Source organism: Anser cygnoides, chromosome 7, assembly GCF_040182565.1.
Source record: "Anser cygnoides isolate HZ-2024a breed goose chromosome 7, Taihu_goose_T2T_genome, whole genome shotgun sequence".
Taxonomy (NCBI): domain Eukaryota; kingdom Metazoa; phylum Chordata; class Aves; order Anseriformes; family Anatidae; genus Anser; species Anser cygnoides.
In genome coordinates this window covers 35,471,684-35,489,684 of record NC_089879.1, presented here as the reverse complement: position 1 = coordinate 35,489,684, position 18,001 = coordinate 35,471,684, and the positions used below count along the sequence as shown (strand labels likewise).

The window sequence follows — 18,001 nt, the reverse complement described above, 5'->3', positions numbered from 1 at the left end:
CTGAAAACATTGCTGATAATGACTCATTTTCACAGGTCTTCCAGGTATAACATGATGAGGTTCTATCGCTGTTTTGAAAGTACATTGAAAATATATTCCATAAAAACATACAACGTGCATATGTGATGGTCCTTGAGTGGTCCTAGAGTGTTTCGTTTAGTTAAATTGGACATGAAGGTGTGTATCTCTTCCACATCAGAACATCTTTTTATACCATATTTTTTATTTTGATTAATCTATTTTTCTTTCCTTAAAAAACAAACCAACAAAAAACAAGGCACAAAAACCAAACAAATAGAAATAATACAGTGTCTATGAAAAGACACTGATTTATTTATGAGTGGTCCTTTGGCAGTTCCCCATGGCATGGCATGTAAAGTCACAAGGAATGTTTTGGCGGGGATTATTTAAGAGTAGTATCACACAACAAACTGTAGCGTTAAAATTTTCCACACCCACAGCTGTAAATTCAGTGCATTGTCAAAGACTATTCTTGTTTCAATACATAGCAACCCACAGTGTATTGCCCTCTGTCCTCCTGGCTCGGAGAAGATTTTTGACACCATTGATAAAGGACCTGGAGGCAGAAGTTGCAGCAGTAGGAGGAATAGGATGTAGTTACTCAGTTCTGTGTAACTGTAGGAGGAATCTGACCTGTTGCTACAAAGTAGGGGAAGTTTCCCCTTTGTGACTGAATATGCTCAGTCACTCATCAGTCACTGCTAAAACCAGTGGCTTATGTGGACAAAAATAAGCCCCTATAAAAGAAAAGATGGAATTCCAAAGCCCACTCACCACTGTGCCTTGCTTGTACAGTTTCCCTCAGCTCTATTAAATTCAGTGGGAAAATATACAATGCACTGAAATAACTTAGGGGAAAAAAGGGAGCGCAGGAGACCTTGGTGATTGCTCTGCTCCTTAGGATTAGAAATCTTGTATTTACAGCACAGATTCCACAGGAAGAGAGAGTTACTCAGTGCATAGGAAAGGGATAGTTATATGCTTACTTATTTGGAGTAGGCCTCTACAAATCTCAGCTAGGTCTTGCTGCAACTGTTTCCTTCCTAAGAACGTTGGGAAGTCTAGATTTCACCCTGCAGATATCTAATGAGAATTATTACTTTGTTTTCAAGTTCAAAGTGCCAATTTATCTCTACATCTTAAATATACACATTTCCACTGCAATTCCAACCTACATATCCTGAAATTTTAAACCAAAATAACCTTTTCCCTAGCCTGTTCATGACAAGTTTAAAAACAGATTTGTGATGAAGATGTTTTAATCAACACATTTCCTGAAAAAGACATAGGAGGTCCCCTTGCCAATTTCCTTACCAGTATTACATTGCTGAGTAAAGATTTGCATAAACTTCTTATAAATCTATGGGACTGTATTCCTAACTTGCAAGATTTTTTTGAATTCTTCCTCTGCTTCGTGGTCAGTTGTCTTAGTTTCTTAGTTCTTAGAAACACACAACTTAGAGGACATTGCTCTTGTTTTTTTTTTTTTAATTATTATTTTTTTATTTTATTTTGTGCGTGTGTGTTTATATATATATATATGAGGTTAATGTGTCACCAGAAAATTCTTTTTTTTTTTTTTTTTATAAACTTTGCTACCACTGAATTTCTTTTCCTCCTGGCAGTTGTTTACCCTATACAAAAGGGTGTAGTACTGTCTGTGTCTCTGAACAAGAAGAATTGAAATCCTGACATTTAACTTTAGCTTTCTTATCATCGGCCTTATCTGGCTTTCATCCACATCAGTGGAAAAACTTCCATTTATTAAATGTTAATAGGATCAGGCTCAGTGATTCCCAAGACTTTCAGGTTCAGCTGCAATATTCCTTTGAGATGAAGGTCTTCACACTACTGTTACCTGTGAACTCCTAATATAATTTTCATGTTAACTAAGCATAAAATGCTGTGTATGTTTATGTACATGTTGGTCTTAGATACATACGCTTACAGAGTATATACCTATTCAAGAACATCTGTATACAATTAAAACGAACCAAAATAGTAGAATTACTTTTTTTTTTTTTAATAATATTATTTCTTCACAAAAGAAATACATTAAAAAGTTCTTGGGGGCTTTTCTGGGCTACTTATTTCTAAGCTCGCAGCACCATCTGCTGGTTATATTGAGTTTCAAGAACCAGTGCTGTTTTTGTATCTTCCAATCTATGTACAAGTGTAGAAAAGGATTTCTTACTGCTGTTTTACATAGAAATTGTATTGTCAGAAGACAGATTTTTTTCACACTGGTTGCAGTTAAACAATATTACTGGAAGTACGTCTTTCACAAAAATGGGGAATGTTAATAGCTGACAAACTAGTTCTCATATGCAAAGTACTGTAAGTTGCAGGGTACACATCCAAATTATGTATTAAAAGCCTATGATGTTTTTATCACTTAGAGATACAAAGTTTAACACTGTTCATGACAGTAAGAAATCAGTATTTTTTTTCCCCTAGGTGCTCCCTACTTCAGTGATTTCTATGATGTACCTCAATGTTGTAAAGCTCTATTTTTCTCCGATAAAGTGTATCTAAAAAACCAATACCATCTGATGAATACATCAATATAACAAAAACCCAAGATAAAAATAACTAAGACTAAATCTGCATAATAATAGTAAAAATAGCAAGAGCTACAATAGAGGTGGAATATAATTCATTGTTTTGAGAATTAGGGAGGTATAGCAAAAAATAACAAAAAAAAAAAAAAGGAAGAAAAAAAAAGGAAATGGATATGTGATGTCTACCTCTGACTGTATCTGCAAAAGAATTAATACTTACACCTCTGCCAAAGCTGAAATTGATTGTTATGGGTAAGCAAGGGCTGGCAATTTCATAAGGGTAGAAAATAAAGTGTAAGCTAACAAATCCAGTGGTGATAACTAATAATGTTACTTACAACAGCAGTTTGATCTCTAACAGAGTACTCAGAAGGCTCAATGTACTTGGCAAGGATCATATTTTTCAGATAAAACCTAAGCAGGATCAAAATACGTCCATACCAAATAAATAAATAAGACTGTTATACATTCCCTCTGATTAAATCTCTAATACTTAAAAATACTACACTGATAACTCTGAAATACACGTAGAACTTAGGATTGAACTATTTAGAATTACTGTAAGAGGGAAATGCATGCTATCTCACACTTACTTCATGTAAGACTAGCTATAATGGCATAAAATATGCAGACTAACAACATATGAATGAATAAAATAATACTGACTTGACCAGCAAAGTAGATTGATAGTCTATTTAAAATAATAACAAATCTGGTTTGTTGTTTTTTTAAAACAAAAGATACACAGAGATGTCATGCTTGCTTATTTCACAAGGATCAGGAAGATTGCACAAAGAGATCATAATCCATGATGAGGAACAGCTTTAGAAAGGAAGCTTCATCAAAGGTAAATGCATTGTGCTACAAACCATGATGTGCGATACGCACATAGACTTTATGAGAAGTGAAAGTAGCCTAACAGCAGCATCCTCACTTTTATCACACAGTGGCAAGAGGAGAGGAAAGAAGGTAATGGAGAATTTTGACAGATTGTCACAGTGTTGAATTAGCAGCACAGGTTGGTTAGCTATGTCCCGCAAAACAGTTGGCATGTTCAGTGTTATATCAAGGAAATCATTTATACCCTGAGTGTAAAATAAAAGGCAGAGGATGTTCATTTCAAAGGAGCTAGCATGATGAAGAGGAAAGAAGACTAACAAGAAAACAAACATCAAAACAAAACAAAACAACAACAACACAAACAAACAAAAAACAACACAGGAACAACACTTTAAAGCAAATTCTGTAGAAAATCACCATAACTAATGCTGTTTGATTATCACACCATTTTCATGATAAAGTCCACAATCACCTGGAGAAAGAGGAGCTCTCTTCCACAAAGAACTGATATACTGGCTATCATGAGATTTATGGGTCAGTTACTACTCTGAAAGTAACTATATCAACCACAAATGCCACAGGATGTCAATATATTTGGAAATTGTGTTGCTGCCAGATGTTTTGAGAGTCAAATACTAAAAGCATCCAGAAATCCAGTGCTCAGGGGACAATGACAGCTGTCAAGAAAGCCATCTTCCAAAGCCAAATTGCTTACAGCTCTACCTCTGAGGATTTTATTTTGTCCATCTTGAGGAGAAAGAAGAGGGAAGACAAAAGACTTATACGCTAAAGGAAGATTAAAACCAAATGCATATTTTGACAGATTTTTTTTCCTCATGGGCAAAACTCCAGGATACTGCTGAGGAAATCTGTGGCACCTGAGGGACAACTCCAGGATATTTCTTGAGGAGTACACAGAGTTTGAGTATGAAGGCTGAATATATCAGCCCAAAGATACAAGTCTTGCATTCCCTCAAGCTACAATTTGAGATGCAAAACAGAAGCTTGTCTATCTATTTAGCAGAAGTCCCAGTAAAACTGTGGATGAATAAGCTGAAGCATTCAAAGAGTCAATCAGCCAATGCAAAGACCATTAGAGCTTGATCATATACTAGACATGATAACACCATAAACTTGATTCAAAAATAAGAGTATATATTTTTGTTCAAGGAGGAGATAGTATATTCAGGAATTATTCAGAACAAAAAAGTTCCAAAGACCATGTTATAATAAAACATGTGGTGGTCACAGAGGAGATCTAATACAAAAATTAAAATAATTGCATGCTCAAAAAGAGACAAATTTAAGTATAGGGTGTTGTAAGAATGGCAGAATTATACAATAGTGGTGTATTGTAGAGGAGGTACAGGATTCTTATGATGTAAATCAACATGCAGAAGACTTTGGTGCCAATGGGTTAAAAGATTACTCTTGCAGGATTTCAGACTGATGTTACATCAAACAAAGCTAGACTATCTGGTCACAGAGCCTTGGTTTGAGTCTTTCCTGTCACTGCAAATTGTGGGTTCTTTCAAACATAACCAAAGACTTTTGCTGAGTCCTATAACTCTCCAAAGTAAAAGATACCTGTAAGTTGGACTCCTTTTATGGAAGATTCTTGTCAAATAGCTAGGATTACATTACTGATTCCATTCTCTGCAAGTCCTTATGTTATGATTATCACCACAGAACCTGTGCCGAATCTGACACCTGTCCTAAGTCTACTGTTCTCTCATCTTTCCTCCAAAGGCTGGATGATATGTCTGGATGAAGAAATCAATAAAGTATATCTTGTTACTCAGGACAGTGAAGACTCTTGACTGGTAACAATCAAAATATATTCAATGAAATGTTTAAATACATATATTCATCTTCCCTTAGACATTTTTTGTGTGGAACACAAGCAAAAAATCCAGCTTTTAAGAAGTCTGGAAAAACTTAGATCTTTACCAAATGAAAACCGATTTAAATTTCTGCAGATTTTTCTGTGTGCAAAATGCATCAAAAACAACATTTCCATGCCTACTTAAAAAAATACAATTTATCAACAATTAAAATTAAATTCAGATAATACTAAGAAACTGTGCAACCCCACACAATAGACTAGATATTTTCTCTGAAAATCAAAGGCAGTTCTTAGTATCCAAGAATTGGCAAAGTGTATTTTGTTGCTTCCCCTGTCATTACAAAGCTTATTGGCCTATCTCACAACCAAGTAAAAAAGCAGTATTTCATGACACACAAAAAAAAAAAAAAAAAAAAGAAAATTAAAAAAAAGGACAAGGTGCAAGAATGGCTATGAGTCTGATTCCATTATTGGTTAGAAATATTAGTATGACATCTGAAAATTTCAGGAATGTTTTACATATGTTATAAAGGACACTACATTTTGGAAGACAAAAAAGTACATCCTGTTCTACTCAACAGTGTATCTCACTTCTTTTCACCCTTCTGCTGCCTCATCATGTAAATTATATTCATTTTCACACTCATGATTCTAAATAAATATTGTATCACTTCTTCACTGCCACCCATCTTATGAACAGCTGATCCCTGAGAGCTGGACAGTCCTCTAGCATGTTTTGGTAAATCAGAAATAATTCAATAGAGATAAATAATGAATAAAAAAAATACTTGGCAAATGGCATTGGTAATGGAACATATTATCAGTGTGCAACTGTGGATTATTCCTCATGTTACTCATGGAACAAGAATAAGCATCATCTCTACATTAACCTCAAATGCAGTTGCTTTTATTCTTTGCTAAAAAGAATCTTGATTTTATTAGCTGATGGAACTTTATCACCCAAATGTTTATCCTGACTTCTAAGTTGCTGCCCCTGTCACAACTGCGTTACTGCAAATCCAAGCAATATGTCTTCTATAGGATCAATAACTACTATAGAAAAGAGGCTAGTTATAAAAATAAACCTACAATGCTAGATGGTACACCTGCTAGTCCTTTCAGGCAAAAATTTGCTCAAGAACAACATCTCCATTTCTTGTTGCCACTCTTCCTCCACAGCAAAGCTATTGTGATGTACACTCTCTCTCCATACTGTAATGCTGTCAAACAACATGTACCATTAGAGTTGGAGAGTGAAGATAATATCAGGAAAATGAGAATAGAGATAGCGGGATGTTCAGTGCAAATAAAACCTTTTATGCAAGAACAAATGAAGAAGATTGCATGACAAAGATCAGAGATTCTATAATGTGGGTGGGTTTGGTGTTTTTTTTGATTTCACTCAGCAGTTCCTCACAGTGAATAAGGTCTGTGTTCCAATTAAAGTTCAGAAGCTGCTAAAAACCGTAGATGATTTTTTTTCCCCCAGAAATCTAAAAAGAGATTCATCCCTATTGATGCAGATAAACAGAATTTATTCAAGCCCTCTTAGTATCCCCTTTCACTTTCCTCTCCTCCTCACTGTGTATCTATGACTTCCTTCAGCAAAGATCAGAATACATGAAAATTGGCCTGCGTAGGGAATCACTATGTCAAAAGGATGCCTATTCAGCTTATATTTGGTACTTCAAAACATAAGGATCTCAGAGCACTTCTCATCACAAAATATAATACAATATATGGAAAAGGAACAAAAGTCACATAATAAGTCAGTGGCTCAGTCAAGGTAAGTATCTCTGTCTTGTGCCATTTCTGTTTCACTTTTGCCTAGCTAAAATTTCTATTCAAACCAAAATATCTGCAGGAATTTTTAACTAGATGTCACTAGCCACATCTTACACTTTATTAATGCTTTTTCCATCCTTCCTTTTCAGAATTGTACTGTACTAACAAGACCTGATTTGTATCAGTGAAACATATATGTCTGAAGTAGCATACATTATGTTTCCTAAAGTCACTGATAAAAAGTGAATCACAACAATACAGTATTAAATAATATATAAAATATCACAATGAAAGCTATATCAGTGTGTTATAAAAAGGTCAGCTAACAGAAGCTGGTAAACAGTTTCACAAACAGTAAAAGTACAACTGAAATTTAACCTAAAGTACGTTATCAACATACTTAAGAAATTATATACTAAACAAAATCTATGCTTTTTTTGTTGCTGTTAAATCAATTAAAACTCTTCCTTTTCTGTTCAACTACCACCCCTCTACTATAAACTCTGGCAAAGTGATCATATAGTATGGGTGCTGGTTTTGGGGTACTTCAAGTACCCCACATGAAGTTACAGGACAAAAATCTCTTTTTAGGAGACACACAGACAAAAATCACGAGCTATGTGTATTGGCATACACAAATACCTGGAAAGGTTCTAGGAGCTCAGTAGAAAATATGATGACCCAGAAAAAAATTGTCTTGCAAGTCGCCTCTGGCTCCCAGGGACAACTCTGCTGAACCTACACTGGACTTGATAAAATCCAAAGGTCTTTTGTTTTAATTCAATGGACTCTCCTAGCTAAGGAAAGCATTAGGTTGGCTCCTTCTGGCTCCAATTCTAGCACTTACTGAATCACATAGTATGTGAATGAATGGACACACTACAGCTAATGTGACTACTAACCTCATTAAAAAATATATCTAAAATATATTGAATTATCAGATGATGGAAACGCTGTGCTTTTTTTTTCTTTTTTTTTTTCTCTTGTTTTTACATCATCAGAAACATTAACAATCTGATATATAATGCAAGCACATTTTAACTGGGTTTGGAGGGGAGTTAGTCTATTTTTTTTTTCCTAATAAGCTGTATTCCATTTTAGATGTCAATATTATATCATAGTCTGTTGTATATTTCAATAAGCACCTCCTTGTGTACATTACAATAACTTTAGATCAAATGAAATATAGAAGACCTAGGCCAGAGAGAACTTCTTTTTCTATGAACATGATGGACAATATTCCAGGTCAGGGAACAACTTTTTTCTCTGAATTACAAAAGGATCCAACCAATAAAGACATCAAATGAAAATATATATGTGTGTGTGTAATAAATACAAGAGTATGAGAAGTACAGGCTTTACAGATCAACTGTTCATATTAGTTTGGAAGCCATTTGAAAAGAACACAAATTATGCATTAAAGTATATCTATGATTAGCATGAGCTGATAGCTTTCTACTGTTATTGGTTCAATATTAATTTGAGACCTTGCCCAATAACATCAACATAAATTAGCTCAGACTCAAAATGGCAATCAGCTTGGGGGACCTATCCTGAAAAGTGGTACTAACATCTTCCCAGCATCAATGAGCTTCTCAATCCTGCAGCTGTTTCTAAAAGCTTCCTCCCAAAGGCACATTTAAAACTAAATTAAATGCAACTTTGACTTAATTAACGTTTTAAATGATAATGAATACAATGTAGATTCATAGAAGGCATTTACATTGCATTATAAAACTGATAAAATTTTAATAACTCTTTGTTAATAACTTATGTCTCTCCAGACCCATAAAGCCTAAGGCAGTTGGTGCGGTAGTCTAGGGTCTAATCTAGGTTCCTAATGCAGGTGGAATAAGGAGGCAGGAGACTGACTTGACATTTGACATTTGCTCCAAGCTTGCTCTGGATCAAGCCACTGTTTGTTCATAAGTACTTTATTTCATATAGTAAAGGTCAGAATTTGGGCTCAAGGCAGGGCTATGACAGAAATGCTCAAGCTGAAACCGAGCCAGCTATGGCATCTGTCGCTTGAAATAGCTCAGAAAGAGTAGAGATAGAGAGCTAACCGGCTAGCATCTGTCCCACACCAAGGAGGTAACAGGAAGAATCTGCTGCCTGGTGGTAAGAAACTGTCGTGATGAGTTTCATGACAACCAGCCACACTCAGGAACTAAAAATGCAAACATAATTTCCATGTCACCTTGCATAAGACCCTCTGTTTAATTCACTCCACAGGATGCTGACAGCATTTTTTTCTAGCTTGTCCCTATCAAAGCAAGCCACTCAGTAGTCTCTTCCCTGTGACCCTAGTAAGAATCACTACTCAATATAAAGGCCTAAAGGAATTAAATCTAGACTTCTTGATCTCTCCCTTCTCCACCTTCCTAATTCTTCAAAAGATTTGTTGCTAAACTTAGCAGGGCCTCCATGGTGACGTGAGATTTCATCTCCTTGTTACAGACATAACAGATCGGGCAGAGCACCCTCTTATCAGCCTAGCAGTATATACCACATCAAAAAAGTCATCTGAAAAGTCGTGTGCTTCATTATTTATATTTTCTGGTCATGGGTAACAAGCCAGATTGTCTGATTTCTACCATTCTACTGCTTGACAAGGAACAGCTGGGGGGGTGTTATTTTTTTTTCTACTCTTGCATTTCTACATCTCTATATTAATCTATATGCTTGTATTATATCCCAAAGAAAAATAAATAATTTAGCAGCACTCAGGTTCTATTAAAATATACAATAATAAAAGGAATTAATTTTTTGACTGTTAGACCTACCTACATACTTGAAGTCACCTATCTTAAAATACATTATTTCATGCTACTTTTCCCCCTCTTATATTAACATCTTCTATTCAGTGTCTGAAAAGATAATATAAAAGTTCCAGCGCATTCATACACATAAAGCAATACACGAGACTTGTGATTTGCCAATACCACAGGCTACAGAGCTGGCTGCAAATATGGCCAAACTCTTGCACGTACAAGCACTGACTTCATATCAGAGTCTACTCCATAAGAACCTCCACAGAACAGCACAGGAATCTCCCACTTTTGTATTTTCTTTCCCAATTGTTCCACTGCCTAGTTTTATATGCTTCAGGACCCCATTACATAGTTTTGTTAACAGCAGCTTTCTTGACAGTAGTTCATTCTGAGAAGAAGGCTAATGAAGATTAGTTGTTTTTCTTCATTATCCAATAGCAACATAGACTACATTTAGATGATACACTGATATACCTGACTTTTCTTCTCCTGTAGTGGACTACTATCTAAACTGAGTTATCTAGAATACTTTGTCTCTGTAAAAATGAATGCTCTCTAAAACATACACAGCTGTTCGTTTTTACATTATTTTTGGTACTTCTAAAAGACACACAGGCAGACTTGTAGAGGTATTTAGAGGAAATGTTATGGCCACGACAATTCTCAGGGGCACAACCCTGGATCCAAGTAATTTTATTGACTTCTGTGGGAACTGATGTAACTGAAGTAAAAATCTGTCACTTTGAAAGAAAGAAAATTTTTTGCAACTAGGTTTACGTAAATCCATCTATTCCACACAGCAAGGTTCACAGGCTTACTTCAAAATTATTAGATGATTATAAATAGTACTGTATGATTTACTTCATATGTGTTTTTGAATTAATATGAATTTATTTGGCACTATATCTTATTCTAATTGTCAAATTTCACTACTCTCATTAAAAAAAATCACTACATCATTTGTGTAAAGGTTATACAAAATAACGCCATTGTTCTCCAGTATAGAGAGGTAGGTTTTTTTTTGTTTTGTTTTGTTTTTTTTCCAGAAAAGTAAGCTGTAAAAACAAATCGGTTTCTAAACATTTGTTTACAACCTTAGAATGCTGCCCTGATGGGCAACATCTCTGTCTCCTTTCCCAGCAGACCTGATCAGTTGTTTATTCCTTCCATTTCTTTATCCTCAAAACACTAAAAGTGTGCTATTGGCACACTTTTGGTCCTGTCTGTGCATGACAGAGTAGACAGTGTGACCTCAGAGGGCTCAGTAGGTTATATCTAAGAGAGTCTCCATCCCTTCTGTGGCCACAAGACCCAGGTTCATCACAATATACCAACCTTGGCTTATGCTACCCAAAACACTGCTCCACTCTTGTAGAAAATGATTTTAAGGCCTTTGAGAAAGACTCAACAGCTAACTTGACTGTTTTGTATAAACCACGTGATGGCACTAGAAGAGCAGGTGGAATAGATGCTTCTCAACCAGGCTTAGCTCAAAGGTAGATACATACTTTGGCCACTTTCAAAAATTAAGCTTTCACTTTTGTATCTAGAACTTGTCTTAACACAGTCTTTCTTTCTAAACAAGATGAATGGGAGTTTGGGCTGAACCATGAATTAAAAGTACAGTGAAAATCAGCCTTGTCTTTTGCTCTAGAGATCCCTGATATTCACCAAAGTCAGAGTCTTCTTGTAATGCTTCTCAGAGATACCAGACCATGCCAATCCATGTTTTCTCACAAACTGAATAACATATTTCTAGGCCTAGTATCAAGAATGTCCTTCCCTCAGAGCACAGGGAAGTTTAAGTTCCCACTACAGTAGGCATGGCATAAAATCTTGACAAGTTTAGATAAGGTTTCCTTTTGGAACCTGAACTTCTGATCTTCTAGAGAAGCAGCAGCCATATGAAACACAGAAAACAGAAATTAAATGTTTCAGGTTAAGATTCTGTCTGCATCAATTAATCATTTGAATAGCGTTCCCCAGGATTTGGCACATTCCTAAACAGAAACATCACACTTACTAGTAAAATAATTTCACTGTATAGGCCACCTCAATTTTTTCAGTTGCTGAGTGCCTCTCTTCACTCTAATTTGCATGAATCATAGAATCATTAAGGTTGGAAAAGACCTCCAAGATCATCTGGTCCAACCACCACCCTACTACCAATGTCACCCACTAAACCATGTCCCTAAGCACTATGTCCAACCTTTACTTAAACACCCCCAGGGATGGTGACGCCACCAGCTCCCTGGGCAACCTGTTCCACTGCCTGACTGCTCTTTCTGAGAAGAAATGTCTCCTAATTCCCAACCTAAACCTCCCCTGGAGCAACTTGAGGCCCTCTAGGCCTATCACTAGTTACTTGTGAGAAGAGGCCAACCCCCAGCTCCCCACAACTTCCTCACAGGTAGTTGTAGAGAGCAGTGAGGCTTGACCTGGGCCTCCTCTTCTCCAGACTAAACAACCCCAGCAGTTCCCTCAGCCGCTCCTCATAGGACTTGTGTTCCAAACCCTTCACCAGCTTCATAACCCCCTCTCTGGACACGTTCCGGGGCCTCGATGTCCTTCTTGTAGTGAGAGGCCCAAAACTGAACACAGTGCTCGAGGTACGGCCTCAACAGAGCTGAGTACAAGGGGATGATCACCTCCCTGACCAAATCTACATTACCAAAAAAATTACTTGGACCATTTGACCACTGTTCATGCAGCAATCTACCAAAAGCAGATAAACCTGAAAATATCTGCAGACACACACAAAACTATTTCCTTATGTTTAGAAAGATCATCTCTATTTGTGTTTTTTTTTCCCCAAACAGCTGCCTATGAACTCAAAAGCTATTTTAATGTAATTATATTTAACCATAATAGGTTTTTCATTCACTGAAAGTACAGACAATATTATAGCAGAGAAAATCATTCACAGTGGAAAATATACTGCAAGTGTTTCCCTATGTATTATACAATTAACACACTAAATCCTGCATACATCATTAAATACGTAAATTGATATCTTCTACTTGACATCAGATTCTTACAAACAGCATCAATTCTTGCAAAAAATACTTATTTTTTCAAGAAGTTTGGCCTGTGATTTTATCTACCTTAAAAAAAGAAAAGCCTGCTTTTGTAACCAAAAGGAAAAGGGAAAAAAAAAAAAAAAAGAGAGAGAGAGAAAGAAAGAAATGCATTAAGTGATTGTAGAAGCAAACCAACCCAACTGAGGCACCACGACCAAAGCAAGCCCTGTAATAGTATAATGACCTTTAATGAGTGTCTGGGGAAACAATACAGTCCTAGCATAAAAGACAAAGGGCAAAACCCATCACGGCTCCACTGACACTAATTTAAAATGATTTTCAGAACAACTAAAGAATGTAAGAGAGGTAATCTGATCCACCAATCTGACCTCACTTTGATTATGGGGCCCTGCTGCTGCCATTTCTAATTGTCAAACACTCTACATTTCACATCTGCTCATATTTAATGAAAAGCTGACTCTCACCACTATTCTTTGAGTTAACTAGCTCTGTCAAGATGGGCATCATACGACCCCTGTGCACTGCAAAAGAAAACACAGTGATTTCTATTGAAGCCGTGCCAGTGAAATTTTGCATGTGTATATATATATATATATATATATATATATGTATATTTAACTGGAAAAGAAAGGCTTCTGCTGGTTTGTAAAGAGCATGAATTGGTATTGATTTTCATAGTTATTATTAACAGTCAAGGGTGAATAGTTGCACAAGGAGAAGAGTAAGTTCTCTTTTGATTTGATGGAGTGATGAAGGGGGAAAAGCCCCTTGAAAGATAGGATGCTAAAAATCCTCAAAGCTGTCAATACCACTTATCCTTCAAAATATATTTAATGTGTTTCCCAACAATACTGATTCTGGTGGCAATAAAACCATGCAGTGGATATTTTTGGCTCAGCAGGCAACACAATCAAAAATGTTTAATTTTTCTGCCTCTGTATAGTCCTAAGTGAACTAAGTCCTAAGTCCTACAAATTATGGTTTTTTATTTCCTTGCCAAACAAGTGCTAATAGCAGAAATCTCACCCATTTGTAAGGGACATATTCATTTAGCCCTGTCTGCTTGCTGTTAGCACCCATACTGGGACCTAACCACTTAATCTCTGTACTAGTCCATATTAATGTAAACAATAGCAGACGTTGTGTTACAGAGGCTGTTAGGTTATTGAGGTAACACTGCCTGCAGTAACTCTCAATCCAGGAAGTTTTTACAGTCGATGTTCTTAACAAACAAAAATATTTTGTTCTGTTTTACCCTAATACAGGACTCTCTGAAGGATAAAAACTCCTGTAGCTTAGAATAATATCTAAAACTGTCTTTCCCCTGAGGCGATGTACAAGTTACAACCAAGTAAATAAAAACGATATTCTGGGTGCTTATACACATAAACAAAGAGAAGATTTCTGGCAAAATCTCTAAGAAATCCTATTAAATTCAACTTAATTGACACAGTCTTCAGGTATAAAAATACTAACAAAAATCATAGTATTGGTATATACTCCACATTTGTATCTGGAAAAATATTTCAAATGTCAAAAGAGCTAGAGAAAAGTCATTCACCACATGGACTACATACTGCAATACACATATGGCATCAAAAGGCAACCAGATGCATAATCTACCAACTACATTATATTCTTAGTAGTGGAAGGCATTTTTATTCGTGATGACTTGTAATGTAAAGCGGACATGTTTCCTGATCAAAACTCTTAATATTCCTTCTAGATGTATCTGAATAATTTGTCAGTTTTTCTTTGCTATTTGGATAGGGAAAGGAAAAGAATCCCTGTCCCAAGATAAAGTTTTGCCTGTTACGGATGTCTGTAGAGGATATGTAAAAAAAATAAAAATAAAAATCACTATTTAACAGTCTTCCTCAATAGTTCACACTGATAAAGAAAGCTTTAGAAAGCTTTAGAATCCCTACCACTCAGCCAAAGAATTAATAGATACTTAGAGCTGTTCTAATTTCTCTCTCTTCTCCTTCTCAAACTCTGACCTTTCAAAGAGCTTTGGGGGCATATTCCAGAATGGTACTGTCCTGCAAGGCATATTCCACAGCTAATTTCAAACAGTTTGCATCACAAAGTTTCCATCAGGCTAGGCCTTCTACAGAAGCACTACAAAAGGTACATCCATTTTATTAAGGTTTCTGCAGTTTCAGTATTAGATGGAAGGTCTCCCATATTAATCATAAAAGACTACAAACAAAACTAAAGACAATGGTAGCAGTCTAAAATAGAATGCCAGCTTCAGAATGGCAGTCTAAAACAAAATGCTAGAAGCAGTTCAGCAACTAAGTTGTATCCTTTATATTTACTCACTACCTATTATATATTGCTCTATTGCTAAGCCTATTACAGCTGCAAACTTAGCACCAGTCACAGATTTAGACACAGATCTGTTCCTCCAGTAAAGCATATACTGGTTAATTAATGACAATTTATATTGTATGAATTAAATAAAAATATGTCACTAAACTGCACTACTAAGGTCCTGCATGCTATTGCAAGAGCATGCTTCATAAAGAGCACACGAAGCAAAATAATGAATTCCATTTTTTGTATTAAAAATAAATAGAAACAGAAATATAAATACAGAGCTGTATTAAAATTTGGTTTTGAATTTTTAAAAAAGCATCAGCCCAGTAAAACTCACAGAACTACAATGTACGACACAAGACGGGGATGATACCACAGACACCACAGACATGGAACAGCATGTGTTGGTGTTAAAACTTACAGGCACGTAAACTGGTGGAGCAATCATTAACAGAGACAGAAGAAAGTGGGAAGGCTCTCTCAAGGGTGTCCATGTTACTATGTACACTGCCTGACATGCAAGAGCAGTCACGCTCAGAGCGTCCGCAATCAAAACAACATGCCAGTTTCATTCTCTTGTAGATGGACATCTTGGCTATAACCATGTGTTGGATGGGAGGAGAGGAAGAGCAGCAGGTTAATGGCAAGGTTATATATATAACAAGGCAGCTGGAAGGTAATTTAAGGGATTTAATACAGGCCTTAGTTTATGTTAACAGTCTTGACCCAGGAAAAAAAAAAGCATGAGATTATTGATAACACTTTGGCTGTACATTAAAAGTAGGGCAAAAGATAAATTGTTCTTTATTTCTCTTCAGTCTTAAAGGGTGACCGCAGATATAGGAAGTATTACTGATTACAGTCAAGTGTTTGGATCAAAAAAGAACATGGTAAAAGCAGAAAATCCCAAGAATATATTTTTCCCTTGGCACAATTAATACTGCAGGGCTAAAACAACAAGAAAATATAAAGCTGCTGATCCACTAGAAGTTTTTGATCTATTCTGCTTCCTCTAAAAGTTAAAAACTTTTATATATATGTGTGTATATATATATATGTATGCATGTATACACAGACGAAAACACACATACACATATTCTTACATACACACACTCACACATATACATGTATACACATACACACATATATATAAATTTATCCTCAAACATATGCTAATAATTGCTTTGTATTAAACTGTGCCAGGGAACTCCTTTATTGCAATAAATTACATATTACTGGAGACTTACAAGATGTGCATAAAATTTTCTGAAAAATTGACTTCATTTACATTATATCTTCAGGAATTCAAATTAACTCTTGACAGAATACCAAAATTTGCCAATATAACAGACACAACTAATAATGGCAAATATGCTTGACATTAAAATCAGTTCACAAATAAGGCATCACCAAAAGCACACAGAGCATTGGTCCACTGAAACATGCTGAACCAATCACTGGCACGCTTTTTACTCTGAGGAGTACTGAGTCTGGACAATGCAACTGGATTGAAAGGTAGATCAAGAACCAAATAACTGGATGTAGAATTAGGCATTGATTCCAAAAGAAGTGCCAGGTTGGAATAGAAAGTTTATGTTCTTTAGTCATGGGAAGGACAGTCTTATTGTTAAGTATTTCTAGAATCCTATTTTATAACAGCATCCTATTTTATAAATGTACATGTAATTACCGTTATGCAATTTTGTATGTTACCTCAATCACAAGTAAGTTTAATTCTCAAGAACTGCAAAGGCCACTTAAATTGTTTCACATGTTGCACTGAACCAACACTTTTGGTAATGGTTTAGATTGAACTGACTCAATTATACTAAAAACAAAACAGAACACCAACAGGCAAAAACAAAACCTTACAAGCAAATGCAAGAAAAAGGTAATGTTTCTCTAGCCTGTACCTTCAGTTTAGGATGTCTTTTTTTCCTTACTTTTATTTATTTATTTATTTATTTTTGTATTATAGCAGTAACATTAAATTATTGATGATTTCTCTCTTTTCTTTTTCCAGTTTTTTAATGCTACAGTCAACAGGGAAGAGGGATTGAAATTGCTCAAATGGGTCAAGTCCTGTTCTAAGGCCTTGATGACTTGCCATACAGTATATTTGTCAAGCAAGGGTAACATTATGATTGTGGAAAACAGGCATTGAGGGAGATGGATGAGTGATCTCTTCAGCAGCGACTCCATTCCTCTAAAACTTTGCTCACATCACTACTGCCATGTTCTTTCAGCATCCTAGTAGAGTTATCTTAGAGCTGTTCAGAAAGTCATCATGCAGCATCAGGCTTGTTCATTGCATGGTACATCATTCCTCATAGCTTGGCTTTTAGTTAGAAGGTTTCCACTGAAGCTTTTGATGCATACACATTCAAACTACACAGAAAATTCAAAACAGCATTTGTTTTCTCATAGTTTCCCTCTCTCTAACTTTTCCCAACATATTCTTTAAAATTGAAAAGTTGGGCAGAGAAAAAAAGTTACCAAAAATGTGGAAGTGTTTCCATTATGCCTATTTTATTATTTTCACTTCAAGGAAATGAAAGAAAAATAAAGAGCATTTGTGAGACACGCTAACAGTAGGTGAGGGAAAAAGAAGGCCCATTTTGTTTTAATTACAGCTGTTTTGAAAGACTTTTTCTAATCAAATGCTGTAAGCAAAACACTGCACAGAAATTCTCAACTGCTATGTTATTGGTTAGTAACAGTCCCTGGTTTTCATTTACTTGTAGCCATTACTTGTTATTGTAGCCATTACTTGTCAACAGTCAATAATAGGATAGGACATATTTATTAAAA

General features: G+C 35.7%; 1 protein-coding gene across 30 annotated transcripts in view; it reads right to left on the bottom strand.

Annotated features, from left to right (window-relative positions):
- KCNMA1 (potassium calcium-activated channel subfamily M alpha 1) overlaps window positions 1-18,001 on the bottom strand; it is a 475,240-nt gene that overhangs the window by 79,833 nt on the left and 377,406 nt on the right. For 7 of the 30 annotated variants that reach the window (XM_067000564.1, XM_048060169.2, XM_067000566.1 and 4 more), the window contains one exon: window positions 15,612-15,785. The exons of the other annotated variants lie outside the window; for them this stretch is intronic. In XM_067000564.1, coding sequence (XP_066856665.1) covers window positions 15,612-15,785 — 174 coding nt within the window. The remainder of the gene's footprint in view (window positions 1-15,611; window positions 15,786-18,001) is intronic. 30 annotated transcript variants of the gene reach the window in all.